The sequence below is a fragment of the Budorcas taxicolor genome, chromosome 2 (assembly GCF_023091745.1).
Source record: "Budorcas taxicolor isolate Tak-1 chromosome 2, Takin1.1, whole genome shotgun sequence".
Taxonomy (NCBI): domain Eukaryota; kingdom Metazoa; phylum Chordata; class Mammalia; order Artiodactyla; family Bovidae; genus Budorcas; species Budorcas taxicolor.
This window is the reverse complement of record NC_068911.1, coordinates 170,830,221-170,848,482: the sequence shown is the minus strand read 5'-3', so window position 1 is coordinate 170,848,482 and position 18,262 is coordinate 170,830,221. Positions and strand designations below refer to the sequence as shown.

General features: G+C 47.3%; 1 protein-coding gene across 2 annotated transcripts in view; it reads left to right on the top strand.

Moving 5' to 3' along the window:
• Positions 1 to 2,342: 2,342 nt before the first annotated feature.
• Positions 2,343 to 18,262, top strand: part of ARID1A (AT-rich interaction domain 1A) — a 68,500-nt gene continuing 52,580 nt past the window's right edge. For both annotated transcript variants that reach the window (XM_052662238.1, XM_052662230.1), the window contains exon 1: positions 2,343 to 3,488. In XM_052662238.1, the coding sequence (XP_052518198.1) occupies positions 2,343 to 3,488 (1,146 nt within the window). The remainder of the gene's footprint in view (positions 3,489 to 18,262) is intronic.

The window sequence follows — 18,262 nt, the reverse complement described above, 5'->3', positions numbered from 1 at the left end:
ATGATATTAGGTTTTCTGGGGGTTAAGAATGAGTTCAGGTTTGGGGAATTATTCAGTGACCAGTGAGTGGCACAGCCAAAAAAACTCCAGGGGCCTGTGGAATCTGGAAATTCTAAGGTAATGGTTCTGTGGCCATGAAGCATCTATTTACAGTATTTAAGTGGGGATGAAGCCCTGGTGTCTAATGACTAGCTGACCTAGCATCTCTCAAGGCAGCCCTGGGCTTCGTGAGGAGCCGGTATCCCCTCTGGCCTGTGTAGCTGGTCATGTCAGAGCATTCTAAGTCAGTCAGAGGAGGACAAGGCTGCTGCTGAGATGTGGTGGAGCCTGTGAATCTAGAATTTTCTGTGTATACCTCCAGTTCACTCAGCATCTCTTGGAATGTAACAGTAAACTTTAATGATTCCTTACAATGAAGGACAGAAAAACAAATTTAGGCTGCATCTGTTTTCTGAGTGAGGTGTTAGACTGCACCTTTTCTCTCTTTTTAAGGAGAAAACGGTTCCCTCTATTTGGTCATCCCTCTTCGGCAGGGGTTCCTTTGAACACTCGGGTTCCACCAGTCCCTGGAGTCTCTTCTGTGGTCTGTTACAGTCTTACGGGTACTGTTTTTGGAGACTGGGGATCTTGGTCATTGTGGGCAAAGGTGGGGCTTGTGTCTTCCTCCAAGAAGGCGGTCATATGTCCCCAAAATATCTTCAGGGGTGACCATTTTATATCAGTTGAGATGACCAGCTTTGATCTCAAACCCATTCTGATGTTCTGATCCCACTGTTGTATATGGCACCACTTTTCTTTTTATTACTATTATTTCTAACGCTAAGTAGACAAGGGCAGCACTGGGGACTCTACTACTTTTTAGTCACCCTCCACTGCCCTTGTCTTTGTGATAGGCTAAGTGACAGGCCAGTCCCCTACGCTGTCTTATAACTCTGTAAAATGGGGACAATGGACTTCATGCTCCTAGTAAGTGATAGGCTAAGTGATAGGCCGGTCCCCTTCGCTGTCTTATGAGTCTGTAAAATGGGGATCAGGAACTTCATGCCCCCAGGGCCTGTGAGAACCGGCTAATGAGGGCAGAGAGTGGGAAAACGGAAAGTCTGAAACAATGATCTGTCATTCCACGCAGCTTGCAAAGAGGATACAACGTAAAGCTCAGCTGGGTCTTTGGAGCAGGTCCGCAAAAGGCTTTGAAGAAGGAAAAGTGCCGCGGAGATGCTAAGTAGCGGCCAAGAGACCAGGCCCGCTGCCAGGGGGGGTCAGGCCTGGGCCGAGGCGGCCGCGGTCTCGGGCTCTGGCCAATTTTGCAGCCGCGAGTAAAGTTCACGCTGCCCGCGGCGCGAAGGGGACCGACCTGGATAGGGAGGCCAGGAGGGAGGCGGCGCGCAGGCTCCGGAGAGGCTCGAGCTCCGGGCCGGGTTTTCCCCGAAGCCTTCGGCGGCGGCGCTGCCGAGCGAGAGCGGCAGAGCGCTTGCCGCCGCCGCCGCCGCCGCCGCGGCTGGTTCTCTCCCCTCCTCCTTTGTGAGGGGAAGGGAGCGAGTCCGTTCCACGGCCTGCGCCCCGCTCCGCGCTCCGTTCCGGGTTTGCCAGGCGGCCGCGACGGCGCTGGGTAAAATGGCAGTGCTGAGCCTCGTGTCGGAGTGAGGGGGACTCGGAGGAGAGTGGGGCGCTCTAGCCGCTCAGTCCGGCCGCCCGCCCGCTCGCCCGCTCGCCGCCGCGCAGCAGCCTCGGCCCGGCGCCGCGGCCGGGGAGGGGAGGCAGGGCGCCCGGCCCGGCCCACGCTCCGACTCTGCCTGCCGGCGCCCGGGCTGCTGCCGCGCGCCCTCCAGCCCGCCCGTCCCGGGTCCCCCTCCCCCCGCTCCCTCCCTCCCTCCCTCCCCGCCCCCTCCCCCTCGCCTCCCTCCCTCCCCTCCCTCCCTCCCTCCTTTCTCCGGCAGCAGAAAGCGGAGAGTCACAGCGGGGCCAGGCCCTGGGGAGCGGAGCCTCCACCGCCCCCCTCATTCCCAGGCAAGGGCTTGGGGGGGAATGAGCCGGGAGAGCCGGGTCCCGAGCTTACAGAGCCGGGAGCAGCTGAGCCGCCGGCGCCTCGGCCGCCGCCGCCGCCTCCTCCTCCTCCGCCGCCGCCGCCAGCCCGGAGCCTGAGCCGGCGGGGCGGGGGGGAGAGGAGCGAGCGAGCGAGCGAGCGAGCGCAGCGCAAAAGCCGCGGAGCCCCGCGAGGCCCGCCCGGGCGGGTGGGGAGGGAAGCCCGGGGGGACTCGGCCCCGGGGCGGGGTGGGGTGGGAGGGGGGTGAGAGAAGACGAAGACAGGGCCGGGTCTCTCCGCGGACGAGACAGCGGGGATCATGGCCGCGCAGGTCGCCCCCGCCGCCGCCAGCAGCCTGGGCAACCCGCCGCCGCCGCCCTCGGAGCTGAAGAAAGCGGAGCAGCAGCAGCAGCAGCAGCGGGAGGAGGCGGGGGGCGAGGCGGCGGCGGCGGTCGCGGCGGAGCGCGGGGAAATGAAGGCAGCCGCCGGGCAGGAAAGCGAGGGCCCCGCCGTGGGGCCGCCGCAGCCACTGGGAAAGGAGCTGCAGGACGGGGCCGAGAGCAATGGGGGTGGCGGCGGCGGCGGAGCCGGCGGGCCCGGCGCGGAGCCGGACCTGAAGAACTCGAACGGGAACGCGGGCCCTAGGCCCGCCCTGAACAATAACCTCACGGAGCCGCCCGGCGGCGGTGGCGGCGGCAGCAGCGACGGGGTGGGGGCGCCTCCTCACTCAGCCGCGGCCGCCTTGCCGCCCCCAGCCTACGGCTTCGGGCAACCCTACGGCCGGAGCCCGTCTGCCGTCGCCGCCGCCGCGGCCGCCGTCTTCCACCAACAACATGGCGGACAACAAAGCCCTGGCCTGGCAGCGCTGCAGAGCGGCGGCGGCGGCGGGGGCCTGGAGCCCTACGCGGGGCCCCAGCAGAACTCGCACGACCACGGCTTCCCCAACCACCAGTACAACTCCTACTACCCCAACCGCAGCGCCTACCCCCCGCCCCCCCAGGCCTACGCGCTGAGCTCCCCGAGAGGTGGCACTCCGGGCTCCGGCGCGGCGGCGGCGGCGGCCGCCGGCTCCAAGCCGCCTCCCTCCTCCAGCGCCTCCGCCTCCTCGTCGTCTTCGTCCTTCGCTCAGCAGCGCTTCGGGGCCATGGGGGGAGGCGGCCCCTCAGCGGCCGCAGGGGGAACCCCCCAGCCCACCGCCACCCCCACCCTCAACCAACTGCTCACGTCGCCCAGCTCGGCCCGGGGCTACCAGGGCTACCCCGGGGGCGACTACGGCGGCGGGCCCCAGGACGGGGGCGCCGGCAAGGGCCCGGCGGACATGGCCTCTCAGTGCTGGGGGGCTGCTGCTGCTGCGGCGGCGGCGGCCGCGGCCGCCTCGGGAGGGGCCCAACAAAGGAGCCACCACGCGCCCATGAGCCCTGGGAGCAGCGGCGGCGGGGGGCAGCCGCTCGCCCGGACCCCGCAGGTAACACGCTGGTGGGGTAGGGGGGGCTGTGGCGAGTGGGGCGGGGGGGTCCTGGGAGTGGATGGCGGCGGCGGGGAGCGGGCCACGGCCGTGGGCTACCCCCAGTCTGGGGCCCCCACTGCTGGGGAGCTGCCATTGTCTCGCTCTTTCTCTCTTAAAATGGCTGCCCGTCTGCCTTCCTCTCTTTCCCTCCTTCAGCCTTTGTGTGGGGCTTTCCTTGAGGTGTCTGCTCCCCTCCTCCTCCTCCCCGGGTCCCTTCCAGCTCCGGGGGGTCTTCAGAGGGGTGCGGAGCCGGGTGTGCGGGAAAAGGGCCCGGCCCGGGGTGAGGGGGTGTTGGGGGCTCAGGTTAGGGGTGTAGGCAGCCCTCGGAGGTCGGGAGTTGAGTGGACAGTTCTTTGCTCACCTGCCGCTCCTCTCTGCCCTCCCTACCTTCCTCTAGGCCGGTCCCCATCTGTGCTTTCAAGGAGGGGGCCCCTCGGGCTCGGGGGAACCTCGAGGGAGGGCAGGGGCCTGCTTGGGAGCAGCTAGAGGCCGGCTTCGGTTCACCCTGGGCAGCCCGGGTCGTCTCCTGTCTTAGTCTCCGTCGGCCCAGTGGCCTGGGCTTCTCCCTGGAAGTGCTGGTAAACAGCTGAGTGATTGGAGTAGTAAGTGCAGATTGCTTTGGTTTGGGATTTGAATTATGGAGGTAAAATCCTTCTGTCAAAGCCAGGAGACAGTTGGTCTTAGGTTGACATCCTATCTGTGATCTGATTGGCTCCCCATCTCCTGCTCTTGGCCATTTATAATTGCCTCTGATGTAATGGTACAACAATCCTGATGAGCTCATAAACTTTTACACTCTGCTTTTCTGCCAGTGATAACCCAAACCATCGCTGCCACTATCTGCCTTTTATTCCAGAGCTGAAATTGGCTGTGACCTTGAGGAGGGAGATTTAAGCAGCAATACTGTATCAGCAGGAGCAGAGCCCCAGACAGGCTGCCCTTGTTACATTGTGCCCGGAACAAAAGAGGAGGCAGTGGGATTTTGCTTGTACCTTGGATTTATTTTGCTTGTTATGTTTTATGCAGCCTGAAATAGATTCTGTGTTGTCCGAACAGTAGCTGAGTTTTTCTCTACAATGGGTTTGCTGTTTGTTTTGGTTTTGTGACTTTCCTGATGGTATAAATGACTTCTTTGATGGCTCTGAAGATGCGTTTGTCTTGAGTAATTTTGACCCTGTTCGCTTTGCAGAATTGAAATTATTTTACTGAGCTTTTTATTGAGTGGCAAATGTGGGATCTTCATCAGAGGGGGTAAGAGAAAACTTTGAGAACTGGAGGCTTTCTGAGAGAGAATTTCACATTTAAGTGTTCTAAGGAAGGCTGGCGTCATTCTTTGTTTACATGTTAAATCTTGTTAACACTTTCTTTTGTTAATTAAACTTTGGGAGAGCAGCTCAATTTAAAGGGAAGGACATCTTTCATCTTTCGTGATCTTGAGAGGTACTGTTTCTTAAAGGCTTAGTTTGGTGAAATTTATCATGTGTTTCTGGAATATCAAAAAACCCAGTTTTCTGTTTTGTCATCATTTTACAGCTTGAAATACAGATCAGTTTTTTTCTCTGCATTTTAAGTTCCATTTATTTCTGTCTTCCAAGATAATAAAAATATGACCTACAATAATACTTAAGATTTGCTTAGAAATTACAACTTTTAGGTATGTTTCTGTGCATTCTGCTTTATTTTGCTCTTCTTCCTTCTTCATCGTGTTCTGTCTGTCTTCAGTGCTTTGGTCAGGAATATTGGGTATTCTATGGAGTCATCTTATCTTTTCAAAGCAAGGGGAAAAGGCCTGATGCTTTTTCATGTCTGCCCCTCTCTCAGCAGTACCCAGTTGTACCTTTGTCCTGTGAGATTTTATTCACATTTTTTTCACTTAGGCAGCCTAATTATATATATTTCCTCCCCATTCTAGAACTGCTTTTCCACTGTTACTTGGAGCTGGGATTTTTTTAAAAGTGGTTGTATCAGATAGCAGGTTTAGAGGTCTGTGCCTTGACTCCATGTCTTCCATGATGTCCTATATCTCGGCAAGAAATAGGGGAATTTTAAATTGGATTCCTAGTGTCTGGAGGATAAATTTTGTTTGAGAACATCCTCTTGTCTCTGGGTCATTCTGTAGTTTGTATCTCTTTGCCCTCATTCCCCCTTTATTTGTGGAGGAGGGGGAAAGAGGGCTGAGAAATTTACCTTTCTTAAACCATTGGAGGAAGAATTTGGGGTAAGTCAAGGCTCATTTAAAGACAGAAATTAATTTGAATTCTTTAAGTTTGGGGATATTCAGGCATTTTTTTTTTTAATTAACGTTTACCGTATAGCATTTTCTGCTTCTCAGTCATTAAATGTTTGAGCATGCTCTCTCTGTACTTGGTACTATGTTCTATGCTAGGTAAAAGGTGGGAAAGTAGATACAGTCCCGTTTAGAAGCTTGTCTGTGCTGCCTTTGGGCAGATTTTCTGACTCCCTTTCAACATTACCAGGCTTAGCACCTCACACAACATAGATTCCTGTTGGATTTCAGTTCGTTTGCCTGTTCTCCTGAGACCCACAGCCATGGGCTGGAGAGCATTCACTCTTAGGAGAGACAGTGCAACTTCCAGTTTTGTAGGTTGCTTCAGATACGTCATCCAGATGAAGGTTGTAGGTGGATAGATTTCGTACTGAATTCTTTTTTGCTACTTAAGGATAAATTTCTTGCCAGACCATGATGGCCTATTCTTAACGTTCTTAAATAATAAGATATTGCTCTGTTCTTTTCTTTCCCTCAGTCTTGAATTAACAGTTTTTTGTAGATACTTGATTAACGGATCTAAGATAGTGATGCTCTCCTTTGACTCTGCCTTTATGAAAGAAAGGTTAGATAAGTGTGGGTATTGTGGCTATGCCTTTTTCACAGGAGCTGGAAAGATCCCAGCAAACAGACTTTTCCTTTATGCCTTTCCATAAGTAAAATTGTATCTCAAAGAGTTGTATCCTGCTAGTAATGAAGTACTTTTCAGTCACCTATGTGGCTGACCCTCACTTAAAGCTTTTTACTTGGGATGCTTTTAGCTATAGTACCTTGAGAGTAGTACCAGCTCATCAAAGTAAAAAAAAAATCCAATAGACTATGTAGTCCAGGATCAAAGTGAATTTGATTGTAGAAGCTTGGCTGTTAGTTCCTGCTATGGAAATATCAAACGATACTTCCGAATCCTGGGAAACAAACACAGGAATCCTAGGCTTATTATGGGAATGCCTACTGGCAGAAATTCTGGGCTGGCTGAAACACAGGACTCTTGGAGTTCTCTCAAGTAGGAGGGATCACGGTAACCACATGAGACAGCGCTTAGTTGTAAGGGCTTCGTGTGTCTCTGCTCTCTATGAGAGAACTGGGGGTAATGGAGTGGAGTTGATGGTGAGAGAAGAGAGAAAGCCGTCAGGACCAAGGCTGGCTTGTTTGTGTTGGGCCCTGTGGGGACTTTTTAAGGTTCCTTCCTTTGTGTGTGACACAGAGTTACCATGACAAGTGGCACCTGCTGTAACAAGATGTCCTGGATTGCATTAAACATTCATATGTTAGATTGACTCCTGGAGCATGTGATGTCTCTAGCAGGCCTTTTACAAAGTTAGTGAACCTTTTTTGAAATGTGGAAATCAGTTAACAAAGTAATGGTCAGGGGCTTTTCCCATCCCCGTCCCTCAAAAGGTTGTACTGATTGGCTACAAATCCCCAAATTCTGGAAGGATCTGAAGCATGCAAATATGGTATTCAGGATAAATTGGCACTGAACAGTTCTCTTCTGTCTTTGAGCTGGAGTGATACCTCGATCTCCGATATAGAGTCCTAAATTTCCTTTGCTTTTATCTCTTGAGTTTTTCCCCGGTTAGACTGGTCGTTATCATTACTGTGGTACATCGAGTTGCGTGTGGCACAGTAGTGAGGGGTGACGAGCACAGGACTCGGGAAGAGGAGCTTTGGCTCCATATGTAGCCCTGGATTAAGCTGTGTGACTTTGGGCAGGGCATTTGCCTTCTCTGGTTCATTTTCTCTTCATCGGACTGCATGACCTCCTTCTCTGATGCTATGTATCTGTCTGTGCTTCCATACCAGGCTTGTTAGGAGGGCAGCCTCTTCCTATACCTTTTTTGAAAGGGATCCGGAGACCATCTTTCTTCCCCTGGGCTCATGGAACTCGAGGCTGTTTTTTCTTGAGGATTTACAGGATCAGGCTCTAAATAGTTGGGTACCACTGTGTCTGTGGCCCTTCGCAGAAAAGGCCCTACCAGACTCCTTTGCTTTGAGACTGTTAATCTGTTTGTCATTAGTCATTCCACCTGGCTTGTGGTATTAAAACACTAAGTAGTAATTGAAAAACCTAGGCAGACTTCATTAAAGCAAGACTTGAAAAATAGTTCCTTCAAAATCTCCACAAGACGATTTTGGAGGTAGATTAGGAATGGAGTGAGGAGTGGCTGTTCATAAATTGAATGTTAACACCGATTCTTTTCCGGAGCAGGATAGGAAGGTGGGGAGAGGCAGCATTAAGCTCTCCAGCTTCTTCTGGTGTTTGGGCAGGTCTAGGTCTGGTTTGGGCAGTTGGTTGTAATCTGAGTGCCTGAACTTGCCCTGTAAGTTTTGCTGAGAGAGGAGTAAAAGTTCCTGAGACTGGAACAGGAACAGGAAAAGCTTAGGTGTTTCAGGGTTAGCTTCGTGGGTGTACTGCTTTTTCTCATACCCCTGGTTTTGTTGTTGTCGTTGTTGGTTTTAAACCAGGTGGTGTGGCTTGCAGTTGCTCCTGGAAACGCTGTTCTTTCAGGTGTCCTCCAGCGCCCCTGAATTTCCAGTCTTTCTCCTCTTGGTTTAGTAGTTAAAAAGTGTAATTTAGGCATCTTAGAGGGGTGCTAGAAGGAAGCTTCCCTTTATGAATGAGGGAAAGGTGTTTGATAATTCTCTGCTTGACACAGCAGCTTCTTCTCTCTGAAGGAACCAAATGTTTCAGAGCTTTGTGTAAATACTTGCTGAGCTGTCAATATGTACCCAGGAGGTTTCTGTAGTAAGATGTAAGCGGCTCTATAGAATGTTTGACAGGCAAATTAATAAACAGTTTTCAAGCAAAGATAATGCTAGTTTCTTTTCACGTGGTGGAATAAAATAACATTGAAGAAAAAGACCTGGGGATAGGGAAGAGAGAGTGGGGTGAGGGTGAGGGCAGGGAGCATGGAGATAAGAGATGATCTAAAAGAATTTGAAGTGAAAAGATGATCCCATGGAAGAGAAGCCTCCTGGCTCCGTGCTAAGTTCAGGACACGTGGAGCCCTGTTTAAAATCGATTGCAGTTCAGAGTGAAAATAAATAGAAGTTTGGAAGGAAGGACCTAAGTTTCAGTCAGTGAATTAAGTGTGCTGCTTAAGCTTTGTTTATGGGACTGTGAGTTTTAAATTTAAAGCCTTATTCTTTCAGAAAGGTTTTGTAGTTTGGTGAGATGTTTTTAGGGCTGGGGTTTGGGTTTTTAGAATACTATAAAGAGAAAAAAAGATACTACAACTTGAGTGTTGTCTGTCCCAAGCCTGTGTTGTGCTTTGGCTCTCAGGATTATAAGCCCACTCCAAGGGCTGGGTTTATTTATGTAGTTTTCCTATGCATTGCTTATTTATATATGAAAATTAATGCCCAGGTTTCAGTACAGTGTTTGGGGACTCAACAAATCCTGCCTGAAGGGTTAATGTGGGTAGATTCAATTTTTGTTTTTAAAATTTCCATTTTAGGATTAAACACGTTTCTGGGTTCTTTTAGTGAAACATCCTTTTTATGGAGGAGGAAGTATTTTAGAATTGTTTGAACTGTCTTCTGATTGTAATCTCCCTTGGTGGTCTTGTGAGATGACTGGATTCACTTTCTCAAAGTCCCTTTTCAAACGTAATCCACTGGCTCTGACACCAGTTTTCTTCCCAAGAAGTGTTTTTTAGACCAGATTCCTGGAAGTGCCTTTTTGACCCAGCATAGTATCGATAGTAGGGAGTATGAATGTAATTATGGCTCTGACCATAATTTTTAGTTAGGTTCAGCTCACTTACCAAAGACTATCAGCTTGTTTTAAAACAAGATACAAAAACTTGGGTTGACACTGACAGTGGTTATCCAGGCCTTTCCCAGTATGGTGGTAGGGAGGGTCTTAGAACTTCAGGTTTCTTGCTAAGAGCCTGATTTCTAGCTCAGGGAGGTCTGGAGTTTCAGATGAGTGTGGGAAGGAGCTCTGTGTGAACGTATCTGCTAGATACTAGGGAGGGACTTGGAAGATAGAGGCAATATCTGCTTCAGAGGAATTTAGTTTTCCTGGGAAGCATGCTTATGTGCACACATTTGGAACACTTGCAGAGCGAGGTTTTATAAATGGATATAGACCAAACTAAGTGTATGGCCTGAAGGAATCTGGGAATGAGGAGCGATCAGATTTGGGCAGGGTAAACCTGGGACAACTTTTCAGAGGCAGTGATTTATGAAGTTAAACGACTAGAAAGGGGAAAGTTAAATTACTAATTTGCTTTTTCATAGTGCTACTCTGAGTTTCACGGGCTTTACAGAATCCAAATTACACATCCATCCCCAGACCTGTAGTTGTCTCATTCTGGTGACTTTGGGAAATTTGGACTGTAACCAGTTCCATGAAAGAGAGTGGTTTCAGGGTCTTAGTGGTTCCTGTGGTTATGTGGGGCCTTTAGTACAACCTGCCAAGTTCTTGGCCAGTTCAGGGCCTCTTTTGTAGTAATTTTGGGTTTGGAAGGTTGTGTCATCTTCAGAGTTGTGTGCCCTGGACGCTTCAGTGTCAGTGGTTCAACTTTGGTTAGAGAGCCTGAGTTCTTTCCTTTTTGGCAGAGCTAATTGACCTTTCTTAAAACAGGAGCCATGAAGTACCTGTCCAGATCTTAGACTCCTGCTGTTTTTGAAGATTTGGGAGCCATGCTCAAGCTGAGTTGCTTGGATCAGACCTTATATTGAGGGTTGTTGGACGGGTAAACCTGCGCGTATGCAGTTTGCCCATCTGTTCACAGAAATGGCCTTCAATATTGTTTTTGACTAGATTGGCTGTGGCCAAGAAGCTCCTAAATGCTGCAAACACATGCTTATTCCTTATAGGAGCCTCTTTAATGTAGTAATTTTGGTTTCTCTTTACCTGCTGGTCCATGTGTGATTGGATCACAAGCAATTTTTGGCACTTCTCAGAGGGCTCTAAGTAGATGCTTAACAGCAAAAGGTGCATGGAGGATCCAGTGCCAGGTTACTACAGGGCTTCCACCTGGAGGAGGAGGGTGGGTTATGCTGTTCCCATGTAAAGTTGTGTGGAGTCTTGAATACAGATTCTAGTTTGGAAATATCTCTTTCACCACCTTTTCCTAGCCATTCTGGCATTTTGCAAAAGTGAGTTTCCAGCAACTCAGAAATGGGCACGGTGGTTCAGCAGCAAGTTTGTAGGGGCTGAGATGAACTCCTCAGTCAATCTAGGTTTTAGAAGAATCCAAGTTAGGGTGAATATTGGCTTAACTGTCCTAAGTATTCTTCCCTGAACTCACTCTTCCCCCTGTTTAAATGGATGGCATTAGTTTTTTATTGAATTTGAAGGGACATCTGAGTGAACTTTTGTTTATTTTTGTTAGTCATTTGTGCATACTAGAAGATGGTCTTGGGACAGGTTGAATCTTTATTTCCCAGTGGCGTCTGCATTTTCTAAGGGTGGACTGCAGTGGGAAGAAGTCTGATGCCAAGAATGCATTCCAACATGCAGCCGAGTAGGAAATTTGATCCCTGAAATGTTGACTTAGTGTTGGTTATGGTACATATTAGAAATCACTCAGTAATCCAGGACAGATTTTTGTCGCCCTCCAGGAAGTTAATGTTGATATGAAATACTAAGGGGCTTTTGGGCACTGGGCTGTGTGCTCTTCAGGCCCAGAGTTGCTGCTTGAATATGAAGAAGAAATGTGCCATGTGCTTTTTTTTTCCTCCTCCTCTCTTGCATTTGGGCTTCCTCATGGCTTCATTGCTTCTGGGTTCCCTAGTCTGCAGTGTTAGATATTAGACTTCCTCTTCCCTTGGCACTGGCGCATTCATGATTTTTTTGTGGCTCTTTACCAGCAGCCAAGAATTTTGTATGCGTTTCCCTCTTAAACTTGTTAACTTTCAGCTTGCTTGTTTATAGACGCCTCTGTTAAAAGGAACTCCCCCTTCAAGATGTAGCAGCAGCATGACAGCAGCAGGGGAGATTAGGGACTGGTGTGATATCAGTCATTTGAAAACCCATTTGCTGCGTGCTTAGTGTTTTTTATTTTGCCTCCTGTTTTCCTTGAGGTCACAACTTGCATGAGTGCATCTGGATCCAGCTGTTTATTCTCAACTGACTGGTGCCTGGTGTACTTTGACTTTAAGAAGAGTGTGAGTTCAGCCACGTGGTAGAGGATTAAAGGCTACATCGTGCTGGGTGCTTCCTTTTAGAGGAAACAGATATGTCTTTGGGCTCTTCTTGCCCAGTGATTTCCCCTCTCCCTTGGGTAGACCTTATTACTGCTTTCTGCTGTTCCTAAAGAAGTCACCTGAGCAGAAATGCTGGAAATAGGTTACTGTTTGTTACTGCACCTTCTCTGGTGAATACAGATGGCATTCTCTCTTGCATTTTGGACAAGATTCTGTTCTGGCCACAAAGTGATGGAGTTTCATGACCATTAGCCTGCCTTTTGTTTCTAGACTTCTAACTTTTTTACTTGTTTAGGAATCTGGGCTGCCAAAGATATTATAAAATATTTGGGGATGACTTCTATAGTTAATGTGTCCACAGTTTTGCCCTGGGCCAGGGATAGACCAGGGACCTCACTGAGTTCCCAGTTTTCAACCGATGGCATGTCGGAGGTGACTGTTAATGGCAATTACCATGTCTTTGAGTACTTACTATGTGCCAAGCGCTGTGCTTGTGTCTCTCCATGAATTTCTTCATTTAATCTTCAGAACCCTGAAAGGCGGGTTCTAGTGTTTCGCCTCCCACTTCACAGATGAGAAAGTCGAGTAAAAATGAGAAGTTTGCCCTAGGGCAAAAAAAAACTAGTAAAAGGTAGAGTTCAGATTTGAATCTAGGTTTGTCTGATTCTCCAGAGCTATGTAACATTATAAAATACTAAGTTTGCTTATCCAAAATAAATTACTCAAACACTGGAGCTTGTTGGGACATTATTTTTGCAATAGTCTAAAACTCTTAAATGGGGGGTGAAAGACTGAAAAGCCTTTAGTTACAGTTGACATTATGCCAACATTTCTGTCCCATCCATCTCTTCCATTTAGATTTTTGTTTAAGTTTCTGATGAATGGCTGTATGATACCAGTGGTAAGAATTGGCAGCATTTGGTCCTGAGGCCCTGTTCTCTTTGACAGTGGGGGTGGAGGTAGGATTCAGACTCAAAGATAGAACCCTTCACTTTGATCTAAGTGAACATAACTTGCATTATGAAAATGTTTGCTGAGTGATTTTACTTTCTAGAACTTGGAGCACTCACTGGAGAGATGAGGATTTTTGTCTTAATTTTCTACTTCAAGAGAGTGAACACATAAAGGTTAAGTGCCTCATAGTTTCATGTTAGAGTCAGTTCTGAAATTGAGGTTTAAAGTTCCCCTAGGCTGTGTGACTTTATGCAGGTCACTTAACTTCCCTGAATCTGTATCCTCAACTGTGTAAGGAGGAAAACCAACTGCCTTGCAACTGTAGTCAATGTTAAATAACATATATGAAAGTATTATCTTTTATCAATTGAAATTCGAACACAACTCCTAGTTGGTAGAGGCCTCTGCTTGAGAAGGGGATAGAATTGAGTGCTTAAACACAGCATTAGTCTTTGCTAAATTAAAAGCTGTCCTGTAGTATTTAGCTACATCTGAGTTGTATTAATGCTAAAACAACAAAACCGCAACAAATTTTGTTAAGCATCTGTTCTAGTTTGAGAGCTACATTAGTGCAGTGGTTCTGTGTCATCCCTGCCCATCCGCCATCACCCAGCACTGCCTGGGTCCTGTTTAGAAGTGCAGAGACTCATCCGGACCTGCCGAGTCTGCAGCTGTGGCAGTGTGCTTCAGTGAGGCCTCCAGGCCACTGTCCACTGAAGTGCATACTCAAGCTTGAGAACTGGATTTATGCTCATCTAGGCTACAGAGTGTATCTGAATTACCTGAGGGGCTTCTTCCAAATTGTACCAAAGGCGAAAATGTTTCAGATGTATCTGCCCGAGACATTGTGTTCAAAGTGTGTTATTAGTTAGAGAAAAGTTTAAAAGTGCTTGGAGCTGGGGGAGAAGAAAGGAAATACTTTTTTTTTTTTTCCCCAAGAAAATACTTTTGATATACATAGTATATTTTCTACTATGCAATAATGACAAACTCTGTTTATAGGACCTGGGGACTCCCTGCCTTCCATTTCTTTCTCTTCTAGCTCTTTGGTGGCATAGCATGAGGATAATCTGAACCTGTGGTCTGGTCGGTTGATGAAGGTGGAAAAGCTCATTTTAGGATGGTGACCTATGGTGGTCTCCAAGTATGACCAGTTAAGAAAACTGCCCAAAAACTGATGCTTGAAAATGCTGCTCAGAGGCTAGTATGGGAGCTGTAATTAAATGCTATGATAACCTTTCAGCTTGATGGCCAGCTGATCTGAGAATCTGGTGGTCCCTGAGCAGATCATTCTTAATAACTTCCCTCTATCTCTCATCCCTGCCCCATTGTCCCGTGGCCATCTTGAGTTTTGTTGCTTTTCCTTTCCTTGTGTCACCTGTTGGCAAGTCCTAGTAAATAAACCCTCTAAGAAAACTCCTGACAAGTTACCCTGTCTCTGAAGTGGATGAGGTCTTTTTGAGTAATGGACATTTGAGCCAAGACCTGTCCCTCATTGTATGTCCTAAGAAGGATTGTGCTTGGCACAGAAATGGTCAGATGATAAACATTAATAATGGAAAGACCAAGAGGAGAACCAGTGTTCTAGTTCATGTGGGCTTTCTGAAAACCCTATGTGGTTTCTGAATCCTTCCCATTAAAAATAAGTTTCCTGTACCAGACCACTTTTCCCTCCTGCCTGAGTAGGGAAACTGATTGCTGCCACCCGGCTGCGATGAAGGCAGAGGCTTCCAGGAGGCAGTATGTCGACAGTTTGGTCTATGAGTTGATGTCTGTATGTGCAGGTGAATAGTCTGGCAGGGAGTCACGTACTCCGTGTGTGTTTCCGTGTTCTAGACTCACTGGATCATCCCTCTGCCATTTAGCTTTATTTTCTCTCTGTTCTTCCTTGCTTTTTCATTCTCTCCTTTGGTGTCTAACTCTGTTAGTAGAATGCAGAGCACCTGGAGACATCAGTAACTTTAACACACCAGAGCTGGTAAAACGTCTTAAAAGAACTGGAGAGGCAATTTATACCACTCTCAGGTCAGCATCGTTTCAGTGAAGATTCCTGTTGTCTGCTCACCTCTGTTGGAATGGCCTGGCTAACTAGAGGCAGGATGTGCCTTTGTCTAATTAGCTAATAAACCAGAGTTCCCTAGGTGATTTCTGCCTCTTCTCCTTTCCTACTTTATTTCCTTTGGTCTGGGGATTGTTTCTCAGCCCTCCTTAGTCTGTTTTGGGGGTTCTGTTGGTCTAGGACAGATTTGTAACATTCTTGTTTTTCTTTCTAGTCTGTGATTTCAATCTTCTGCTTTCCCAGTGCAGCTTTGAATTGGCTTCTTTAAAACCCCTACATAAAACCTCAAGTGACCAATATGTGGTCTCATTATGGTATTTTGGGTTAAAATAAAATGAGATTGAGATAGCTGTGTTCACCCACCCAGACACATTTACCAAAGGGAAATTCTGTGTGCCTTGAATAAGACAGTCTCAAAAGAGTCTGTGAGCCAAAACAGACTTGGGGGTGGGGGTATGGATAAATGTTAGCTAGATTTCCATAGCTTAGCATGCCAAGTATCCATCCCAATTTGATTATACTGGCCAGAGATAGCAAGAAAGACAACTGGTATCTTTGGTCTGTTCTTGTGTATTTCTGGTGTAAATGATGAAGCTAGGCTCTTTACACATTTGTGTGGACAGTGGTGTAGAGGAGGTTGGTACCCAGGTACTTTCGGAGCTCTCAAGAGAGAGAATTGGAGAATCTATAGGAAGGACTCTCTGGTTTTTCATTTGGGGAACTAATGACCTTAAAAAAAAGCCTGATTTGGAAGCATCTCAGAGAATGAGATGGCTGGATGGCATCACCGATACAATGGACATGAACTTGGGCAAACTTCGGGAGATGGTGAGGGACAGGGAGGCCCGGCGTGCTGCAGTCCATGGGGTCGCAGAGTCGGACACGACTGGGCAACTGAACAACAGCATAATCTTAAGGCTGGCTGTTACCTCAGCCATTCTCTGACTTATTTTATTGTACCTGTTATAGTCCCAGTGGACGTAGGGGGACCAAGGGAAAGGCTGGCATTTTTGGAGAGTGGTCCAAGGCAGCCCTAGGAATTAATGAATAGTGATATGGCTGCCTTTTGTCAGTATCTTCATCAAAAATATACTACTTGGTTGGATTGATGACAGTCAAAGCATGATGACAAACAGAATCCCCTACTGCATGTAAGTCACGTTCCTACAGCTAAGTGATGTATCACAGATATCTTTTTTAGTAAAGAAGAAAAAACTGGCAGAATGTAGAACTGTGCACTCAAGAGTTTAGGATCTTTTTATATAACCCATGCAAGATCAGTCCAACTTTGGAGATAAAAGGAATGGGGGATAGGAAAGGGGGAAGAGAGCTTTTTAAAAGACAGGGCAAGGAGACCTTAAAGTTTTTTGGTTAAGAACAGTTTTTACCTTTTTTCTTTGTTTCGGAGCAGTTACCTGCAGAGCAATTTAATACATGGAAGAAAGAGTAGTATTTTAGAAACCAGGTCAAAAGAACTAGGTGTGATTTAGAAGTGTTGTCCTTACTGAAAAGTTGATAGGTACTCTCCTGGATAAAGCTCCGTTTATAAGGTTATGTGACCCTTGTCTCTCCAGGTGTCCCTTAAGTGTACTGTATCAATTCATGATGAATGACAAATAGATAGGGAAGAAAATGTCTTAAAAAACTGCCCCTCTTGTTTGGGCTTGTGGTCCATCCACACTAAGGTCCTTTTCTGAGTAGAAGCACCAAAGGATGGCTTGCAGGAGGAAATAACATTTTTTCTGATTTCTACCCATAACAGTGTGGGTAGCAAGATCTGTACATTAAGTTTTTAATTATTAAGCATGTACGGGGGATACAGTATACCAATCTGTCTTCCTTGTATATCATCAAGATTTCTTAGGCTTTGATCATGCTTCATTTCTCAAGAATTTTCAGGATAAGAACTTTTTTTTAGCTCATTTAATTGTCCAGTCCTGTTACTGAAATATTGTCTCATTTAAAGCATACAATAGTTGGGACTTGCCAGTGTAAGAAGTCTTGTGGCAAAACTTTTTTTGAAAAACCTGTATCTACCTGCCATTCAGCAGTTGCTTACAGTAATGCAGCAAATATTTAATGAGCTTCTACAGTGTGAGATAGCTGGATGGCATCACCGACTTGATGGACGTGAGTTTGAGTGAACTCCGGGAGTTGGTGATGGACAGGGAGGCCTGGCGTGCTGCAATTCATGGGGTCGCAAAGAGTCGGACCCGACTGAGTGACTGAACTGAACTGAACAGTGTATCAGGCACCAGGATTCTAATGCCATGGAGTACTATATAATTGTGATTTACACACTGGGAAAGTACTACCTTCAATAAATTATCTTCCAACTATTTCATAAAGTAAATATTTAATTTATGATGATCTTGACTAGTGAGTGACTTTGTACTTGGGATGGGTACCAGTCAGTTCTGATTCCCTTTCCCTCCACTGCTCCCGAGTCAAGTGTTGCAGGAAATTCTCCATCTCAGATGCGGCTTGTAATGGGCTAGAGTCCATTGTTTCTGAGAGGCTCTTCTTTGTGTGGTGATGCATTGCAGGGCATCTGACATCCCGCTCCCCAGGTAACAAGTGCCAGGAACTCTACAGAACCGCTGTGATAACCAGAAAGGCACTTTCATACATTTGTTTCCAAACACTTCTCAGGGGCTCATATTGTCCTGGTTGAAAACTGTTGGACTTTACTGTCAGGATTCTTGGAAGGAGCTATTGAGCAAATTCCTTTGGAACAACACACTGAAAGTAGTTGGAGCTTGAGAATTGGACTGGTCAACCCTTTTGGTGTCTGTGTGTGCTTTTGTTTTTTAAATAGGTATTTTGAAACCACTTGCAGTTCCATTCTGCTTTTTCTCCTGTTGAGGGTGTAGAGAGGGAAGTAATTTGTTAACTTCTAGTTGACCACTTTGGGTTTCTGGTCTTGAGTGTGTGGGACCGGACCTTAACTATTCTGGTTTCTAAGCTTTATTGCTAGAAATTTGGGATTTGTGTAGATGATAATAGCTAACATTTTAAGTTCTGGAGGATACAGCAATCATTTAAACACAGATACATGCTTTGTATTCTAGCCTTGTAGCTTACATATTCTAGTCTAGGGTATAGACAATAAACAAGATGAATAAGTAAACTTTAGCATATAGTATGCTTAGTGATACGTGCTCAGAAGCAAAGTTAATCAGGGGTCAGCTGTGAGAAGTGTGCTGGATTGAAATTGTGAATAGGTGCACCAGGGGAGGTCAGTTTGAAGTGATATTTTCCGTGAGAGAGCTG